The following is a 9,158-nucleotide window of genomic DNA, read 5'->3' as shown; positions in this document are numbered from 1 at the left end:
GATTTGTTCTAATGTTGTTTGTAAATAGGATCACAAGTCCGCATCTTGTACAGCAATTAACCACTAAGAAGAATATATGCAGTGTATTATTTGTTGAAAAATAAAAAAAAATTAAATTAAAAAAAAAAAAGAATTACCATTACAGAATAGATCCTCTTTAAATATCAGATGTATCTTTACTTTCATATTCACTCAGACAAGAATGTACTAGGCTCATCAGACTGCCTAGCCTATTCATTTACATGTTGAAGGTCTTAAAGAAGTAAGCTTCTTTCTTCAATAATAGAAAATTAATCCGAATTTTTGTTTTAATAAACTCCCAATTCTAAGAATAAATCTTTCAAAAGCCTGATCTTAATGCAAACATTCCATTCGCACTAGGTACCTGTCTGTGTTTGTAGAGTTGATTAGTAAATGAAGTTATTAGAACTTCAAAAACAAGTAAACCATAAATTGTAACACATCTTTAAAATTAAAAAAATTACAGTTCATGATTATAGTTCCTCACATTGAAATAGACTTTAAAATGAACTAAAATTATCTGATTTCATATATATGAAAGTCTAAATCATTCACGTATGATAGGTAAATGTATCAGTAGTTAAAATTATGTTGTTTTAAATTATAACCTCATTTTATGTTTCTAAGTTTTATAGAGTTTTATGTACTATAAATTATCTGTATTAACCTTTGACAGGTTTATTCTGGTAAAGGAGATTTGTACCCGAACAATTTACTGGGAAAGAAACCAGGGATATTATTTTTCAAAATAATTTTTTTCTTTTTTCTTTTTTATAATAAAATACTACAAATAGCACCTATCTTTAGTAGTTCCAGTTAAAGACACTACATCAATTAAAGAATTTTATTTTTTGGCAATGGTATAATATTTATTTCAATCCTTATTCACAATAAAGAATAAAAGTTCAAGCCAGCTCCTTTCTTCCCATGTACAAAGTAGGTCCTAACTATATCACATATCTAAGCCTTTGACTATATTCACAAACTTTATTCTACTCTTTTCACTCTGGAGAGAGATCAATGATCAACAAACAATTTATGTAGTGGGACCTATACTAGACATTTTAGGATAGGAGAGTCGCAGCGTCTTTTTTATATGTAGAGCACAAAATCAGTTTTAGACAATACACAGGGAGGCGGTGGCACAAGATTTAGTTGGCATCCTACTGAGATAGGAATACACCCCACCACAGTAGTATGCTGACTTCAGAGCTAAAGCATAAAGAAAATATGCAAAACTGTGTCACTATAATCACCAGGGTATTTTAATATTGAGCCTTCCAGAAGAAACCATTCACAGCCATACAGACTTTGGTCAGCTTCAGCATTAGAAAAATATTACTCTTGACCCATAAAGTACTAAATATTATTTTGCACTGAAATTAGTATCTACTTTTCCAAATAGCTACATAATTTTCTTAAGTGTATCTACCAGACAAACAAGGACCCACTCTAATTAAGGGCAGGCTTTCTAAATAACTATTAATCTAATGTTAATCACTCATACCTTCTTTCTTCAACTTACCTCAGTTCCACTGACTACTATGCTATATTCTTTTGTCTCAAGAATGTCAAAATATCGATACCTCTTTTCCACATAAAAAGTAGATTCTATTTTCCCTCCTGCTATAGGAGTTGGGATTAACAACATCCCTGATCACCTTTTCCCTTGCACTTAGCACTATGTAAATTGGACAGGCAACATGCTCATTTTCTCAACCTTTTAAATTTACATGCCACAGAATAAAATTCAGGACAAAAATAATTATCATACAAAATATATAAAAGACTACTAGCTGGTAGAGGGGGGAGGAGAGGCTCTTAAGAAGTTCCTATGTTTTTCAAAACAGGAATCACAATTGTTAGGACTTCTTCCTCCTTTTTAGTGTTATCAAGATATAAGGTACAATAAAAAAAGTAAATGTTTAAAATTTTTTAAATGTACCACAGTAAAGACATTAATCTTCCTTCAAAATATCTCCCTTCACTTCAAACAGATATTCCCTTGTTCTTACAATTCTGAAGCAGCTCTAGAAGTCCTCTTTTGGCTGCATCAATGTCCTGAACTGATTTCCAAACCTTTCTGTTTAATGGTCATTTTTTATTTTGAGGAAGAGCCAGAAAGTGCATGGTGCCTGATACGGTTTGTGTGTTGCTGTTCCCCAAAGCCTTATTCAGTCATGGGGCAGACTTCTAGAGTATGTGACTAACTCATGATCCACTGGGGTTATGGGTGTGAGTGCTGCTGGATTATGGGTGTGAGTACTACATCCAGTTTGGGGCCTACAGCCTGAATGCAACGTAAGGGAGACAGACTTGCTCTCTGCTCTTTGCCACCGCCATGAAAGGTTGTTCTCTACTACGTGCCACTCTGCCTTGCAGCCAGCCAAGTATGGACTGAAATGTCCAGTAACTGTGTAAATAAACCTTTCCTTCCTTCATTTTTGGTGTTGGAGAGAGCAATGAGTAACTGAGTCAGTGCCAGATCCAGTGAATAAGTGGACAAAGACACACCGTAAAGCTTTTATTCCTGCCTTTCCATTGTCTAGTCATAATCTCTGCAGCATTTGTCAATGGTGGATTTCTTAATGATAGCTACTTTTTCTGAGGTGGGATGAAATTTCAGGGTTGTTTTAATTTCCTTCTCTTAAATGACCAATGATGCTGAACATTTTTTTCATACATACTTGCTATTTCTATTTCTTCATCTGAGAAATATATATTCATCTCAGAGATTTTTGAGTTGGGTCTTTGAATTTGGGGGATCTGATTTTTTTCAGTTTTTTAAATGTTCTAGATATAAGTCCTTTGCCTGAAGGACAGTCGGCTAAAATGTTTTCCCATTCTGTGAGTTATCTTTTCACTTTGTTGATATGATTTTTTTTATGCACAAAAGCTTTATAATAAGATGAGATCCCGGTTTTGTTTCTTTGAAGTATTTTCTATGAATAAGAACTCTGCCTACAACTCTGCCTATCGCTATGTCTTCAAGATTCTACCTATTTGCTATTCTAGTATTTAGTGCTTGTGTTTTATTTAGATAGTTGATTCATTTTGACTTTAGTGCATGGAGATAAACATGGGTCTAGTTTTAGTCTTGTTAGATTAATTCCTAAGTATTTCATTTTTTGAATGTCATTGTGAAAAGAGTAATTTCCTTAATTTCTATGAATGTGTTGTTTATAAGAAGCTACTGATTTTTTTGAGTGTCCACTTTGTATCCAGTTATGTTACTGAGTTTGGTTATTAAATTAGATGTCTCACAGTGGAGTATTTGGAGTCTTCTATGTAGAATATCATGTCAGCTGAGAATAATGAATACACTTCTCCCTTTCCTATCCTTACTCCTTTTATCCAGCTATGCTACTGAGTTTGGTTATTAAATTAGACATCTCACAGTGGAGTATTTGGGGTCTTCTATGTAGAATATCATGTCAACTGAGGATAATGAATTCACTTCTCCCTTTCCTATCCTTACTCTTTTTGTATCCCTCTCTTATCTAACTACTCTGGCTAATGTTTTCAAAACTATCCTGACTAGGAATCGTGAGCAGACATCCTTGTCTTGTTCCTGATTTTACAGTGAAAGCTTTCAGTTTTTGTCCACTTAGTATGACGTCAGCTGTTGGTCTGTCATAGATGGCTTTTATAAGATTGAAGTAAAGACCATCTATTCCAATTTTCTGTAGGTTTTCATTGTGAGTGTTTGGCTTTATCAAAGCTTTTTCTGCATCGATTGAGATGATTATATGACTTTCATCTTTGTATCTGTTCATACGGTATATTACATTTATTGATCTGCATATATGAACCATCTCTGTGTTCCTGGAATGAATCCTACTTGGTTATAGTATATAATCTTCTTGATGATTTGCCATACTCTGATAGTACTTTACAGAGGATTTTTGCATCTATGTTCATTAGGGAGACTGGCCTGTAGTTCTCTTCTTTGGCTGGGTCTTTCTCTGGTTTTGGTATCAGGATTACTACTTGCCTACAAGAATGAGTTAGGGAGAAATGCTTCTTTTTCAATTTTATTAAAGAGTATAAGGACTACTGACATTCAATCTTCTCTAAATTTCTTGTAGAATTCAGCTGTGAATCCATCAGGACCTGGACTTTTGTCGGTAACTTTTAAATTACATTTTCAATCTCATTAACTGACAATCGGATTCTTCAGAATGTGTATATCTTAATTCAACTCTAATTCATATGTATCTAGGAATCTAGTTCTGTGTTTTCCATCCTATGAGAGTAAAGATTTTCAAAGTAGGTATTGATGGTCTTCTGAATTTCCACAAGATCTGTAGTGATTTCACCCTTTTTATCTTTCAATGAATCCGTATCTTTCATTTTATTGATAAAGTTGGCTAAGGGCTTGTCAATTTTGTTCAAAGAACAAACTCTTCAATTCATTAATTCTTTGTATTGTTTTTTTAGTCTCAATTGTGTTCATTTCTACTCTTATCTTTATAATTTTCTATGTGTGTTAGATTTATCTTCTTGTTCTTTTTCTAGACGCTTGAGTTACATTAGATTGTTTGTGTTTGTTCTGTTTTCCTGATGTGAGAATTCATCACTGTATGTTTCCCTCTCAGGACTGTTTACATTGAGTCCCATAACTTCTGGTATGTTGTATTTGCATTCTTGTTTGGTTATAAATACTGTTTAATTTGTTCTTTAATTTCATCTGTGACCTGTTGGTTTAGTAGCGTGCGTGTTAGTTAGTCTCTAAGTGTTAATGGAGTTTTTCTAGTTTCTTCTGCCATTACTTTCCAGTTTCACTGTACTATGGTCAGATAACATGCCTGGGATAATTTCAATTTATTTGCATTTACCTACACATGTTCTGTGAGCTAATAGATGGTCTATTTTCAAGAATGTCCCATGTGCAGCTGAGAAGAATGTGTATGCTGATGATGTTGGATTTAACACTCTGAAAATATCTACTAAGTCCATCTGTTCACAGATTTGGTTTAATTCTGGTATTTCTTTACTGATATTTTGGCTGGTTGATCTATGTGTAACAGGGGGGTATTAAGGTCCCCCATTACAATTGTGCTATTGCTTATTTGATTTTTCATGTCTAGTATATAGTCGAATGCTGCTGTATTGGTGTATACATATTTATGATTGTTATCTCTTCCTCTTGAGTTTTTCCCTAACAAATATTTAGTACTCTCTTTATCTCTGAGGTTATTTTTATTTTGAAGTTTACACTGTCTGAAAACAGAATAGCTACCCCTGCTTTTTTCTCTGTTCCTGTTGAGTGGAGTATTGTTTTTCACCTTTGACTCTGTGGTTCAGGAAGGGAGCTCCCTCTGTGGTTGAGGGAGCTCTGGTCTCTACTTTGAATATCACTTCCTGGCTCCAAAAGGGAAGATGGTGCATAGTTCAATGTCCTGGAGAAATTTGTCACACTAGTTTTCCTGATATGAATTTGGCTGTTCTCATTATTAGAGGAGCTCAGGACCTCTGTCACTGAGGATGACTGTGATACTTGTTGGAGGAACACTGGCTCTTATTTTGATCGTTGCTTCCTGGCTCCAGTGCAGAACCCTCAGTCTTTTGGCACAGATCCTTCATCCCACTGGTGGAGACTTTCTAGCTTCCACCACTGACCTCAGGGCCTTCCTAGTGCAGAACCTTGAAATAGGCCTGCATGAGACATTGTTGTTGTCTCTTGGCCTCTAACTGAACTGATGGGGAGCATTTCCATAGATTCTAGGTCTTCAGCTAGACTCATGCAGAACACTGCCATGGGATCTAGACTCTTAGTTGGACTCTCTGGGTCTTTAGGATATGGACAGATTTTTCTGTACTTTTTTGTACATGACTCTTTGAGTGACTATTACAAAATAGTCCTATAAATTATGTATCCTGTATTATATTGTTTTCCTTGCAAACCCCAACTACAATAGATGAAAAGTAACTATTTGGCTCAACAACTAATTCTTTGTTATCGGGTTATGGTAATAATTATGACCCTATACAATTGCAGTGGTATCATACAGAAGAGAAAACCTAATTATACCATGTATTATATCTTGGCTAATGCAGTACAGTTAGTAATAACAATAATTTCGTGTATAGCTTAACTACTGCCAAACTATGGTGACCATTAACCTAGTACCTCTGACCACAGAAGTGAACTCTACAGATATAGAATAAATCAAACATACACCATATATTTGTATGCCATAATTTTCCCCTTAGTGGAGTGATTTTACCCTTCTCCACAGGGCAGGAGAGTTAAGATGAGTAGGGGACAGGATAAAGTGACGAATGAGATCAAATGTAGTACAGTCAAGGCTGCAGGTCAAAGGATGATCACCTGAATTTTGGGAAACTAAAGAACATAGGGAAAGAATGGACTAGAATGGAAAGGAGTAATTACAAAGGAAAAAAACAATGTTTACTTACTTGAAATTTTAAATTCAAAAAGTAGTTAAGAAGATAAAGACAACCAGTAAAACAAAATGAAATGGAAATGTAAAAAAACTACACAGTGAAAGAAGGCAGGAGAAGAAAAAAGAAAAAAACAAAGAGAGAGAGGAAGAAAAATCCCCAAAACAAAAATAACCACAAAATACAAAACAAGATGACATCCAACAAGACAAGACAGGGAAGGAATAGCCAACCAGAGAAGCCAGGGAGAATAAAAGTATTAAAATAACTCTGGTGCTTATAGTTCTGTGATAGTGTCCATGTCGGATCCCAAAAATGTGATGTATACTCCAGCCAAGTTTCTCATAGGAATTGTGTTGGGTAAGGACGTTATCTTGACCTCTGTGGGGGCTAGAACTGGCCTTCTGTTGGTAGAGGTTGCCATACATCAACTGTTGGCTTCTCACTGCTGCTTCAGACCCTTTCATATTGTTGGTCTCACTGATTACTCCACCTTCCAAAGACATACATGTACACACATGCCTGGGCCGGCTATTTTGAGCCTCCGGGTTCTAGATGGTCCGACAACCAAAGACATGTGTCTATTCACCATATTTTTGTCATACTTCATAAAGGCATAGAAGTGGACTTCCACAATAGCTTCAGAAAGTGGCCAGAGTGATGGGACAAGTAAACTGTGTGGGAGATTAATAGCAATATGTCTTTTACTATAAAGTTTTTTTTTTTTAAATTTAAACATTCCCTATATATTTTGACCACCTCTGTATGATACTGAGAATTACAGCAACCACTAGAAAAAAGCTAGGAGAATTGTAGAGATGCAAACATTGAACTTTAAACCATCATATTGAGGAAATGACATAAGGATGGCGGAGGGGCGCGAGGTTTCAAGATGGCGGAGACTGGGTGCTTGACAGAGAAGCAGAGGTGAAGGCCCCTACGGCGGAAAGGAGGCTGGGACTCGTCCCCTCCATGCCCCTAGCAGTTCTGGGATCCCAGCAGGAGTGTTTTATTTTTTTTTTTTTAAAGAATAAGTGAACCATTATAGATTGTCAATATGGAGCGGAGATCAACATCATCCACCAAGAGTGGAAAATTTATGAACCCTACGGACCAAGCTCGAAAGGAAGCTCGGAAGAGAGAATTGAAGAACAAAAAACAGCGCATGATGGTTCGAGCTGCAGTTTTGAAGATGAAAGATCCCAAACAAATCATCCGGGACATGGAGAAATTGGATGAAATGGAGTTTAACCCAGTACAACAACCACAGTTAAATGAGAAAGTACTGAAAGATAAACGTAAAAAGCTTCGGGAAACCTTTGAATTTATCCTACGACTTTATGAAAAAGAGAATCCGGATATTTATAAAGAATTGAGAAAGCTCGAAGTAGAATATGAACAGAAAAGGGCTCAACTTAGCCAGTACTTTGATGCTGTCAAGAATGCTCAGCATGTAGAAGTAGAGAGTATTCCTTTGCCAGATATGCCACATGCTCCTTCCAACATCTTGATCGAGGACATCCCACTTCCTGGTGCCCAGCCCCCCTCCATCCTAAAGAAGACCTCAGCCTATGGACCTCCAACTCGAGCAGTTTCTATCCTTCCTCTTCTTGGGCATGGTGTTCCACGTTTGCCCCCTGGCAGGAAACCTCCAGGTCCTCCACCTGGTCCCCCTCCTCCCCAAGTCTTGCAGATGTATGGCCGTAAAGTGGGCTTTGCTCTTGATCTTCCTCCTCGTAGGCGAGATGAAGACATGTTATATAGCCCTGATCTTGCGCAGCGTGGTCATGATGACGATGTTTCCAGCACCAGTGAAGATGACGGCTACCCTGAGGACATGGATCAGGACAAGCACGATGACAGCACTGATGACAGTGACACAGACAGGTCAGATGGAGAAAGTGACGTGGACGAGTTTATGCACCGAGACGATAATGAGCGAGACAACACCGAGGAAAAGAAAGCAGGTCTGAGTGTGCGGTTTGCAGACATACCTGGGAAATCAAGAAAGAAAAAGAAGAACATGAAGGAACTGACGCCTCTTCAAGTCATGATGCTGCGAATGGCAGGTCAGGAAATCCCTGAGGAAGGTCGGGAAGTGGAAGAATTTTCAGAGGATGATGAGGAGGAAGATTCAGAGGATTCTGAAGCAGAGAAGCAGTCACAGAAGCAGCACAAAGAAGACTCTCATGAGGGTGCAGCCACAGCTTCCTCCCAGCAGCAGGCGCCCCCTCAGTCCGTTCCTCCTTCTCAGATACAGGCGCCGCCCATGCCAGGACCTCCTCCTCTTGGGCTTCCGCCTGCCCCACCTCTGTGGCCTCCAGGACCACCCACGGGCCTCCCTCCTGGCCCACCACCAGGTGCTCCTCCTTTCCTGAGGCCACCTGGAATGCCAGGGCTCCGAGGGCCTCTACCCCGGCTTTTGCCCCCAGGACCACCACCAGGCCGACCCCCTGGCCCTCCCCCTGGGCCTCCTCCAGGACTGCCTCCTGGTCCCTCTCCACGGGGCCCCCCACCCAGGCTGCCTCCGCCGGCACCTCCAGGCCTCCCTCCGCCACTTCCCGGCATGATGCGCCCACCTCTGGTGCCTCCCCTTGGACCTGCCCCACCTGGGCTTTTCCCACCAGCTCCCCTGCCAAACCCAGGGGTGCTAAGTGCCCCCCCCAACTTGATTCAGCGACCCAAGGCGGATGACACAAGTGCAGCCACCATTGAGAAGAAAGCCACAG

The 9,158-nt window shown here is 38.8% G+C and overlaps 2 protein-coding genes across 7 annotated transcripts in view; one reads left to right on the top strand and one right to left on the bottom strand.

The window, feature by feature from the left end:
* The window catches only part of Kiaa1328 (KIAA1328 ortholog), a 434,847-nt gene that overhangs the window by 331,816 nt on the left and 93,873 nt on the right, over window positions 1–9,158 (bottom strand). The window lies entirely within an intron of this gene.
* Window positions 7,303–9,154, top strand: LOC105741995 (WW domain-binding protein 11; the record flags this gene model as incomplete). The annotated part of the gene is made up of 1 exon (XM_023713295.1): window positions 7,303–9,154. A coding segment is annotated over exon 1 (1,668 nt), but the record flags the coding sequence as incomplete, so codon positions are not given.

Source organism: Octodon degus, unplaced genomic scaffold (genome assembly GCF_000260255.1).
Source record: "Octodon degus isolate 3935 unplaced genomic scaffold, OctDeg1.0 scaffold00003, whole genome shotgun sequence".
Lineage (NCBI taxonomy): Eukaryota > Metazoa > Chordata > Mammalia > Rodentia > Octodontidae > Octodon > Octodon degus.
This window is presented reverse-complemented; position numbering and strand designations above follow the sequence as displayed.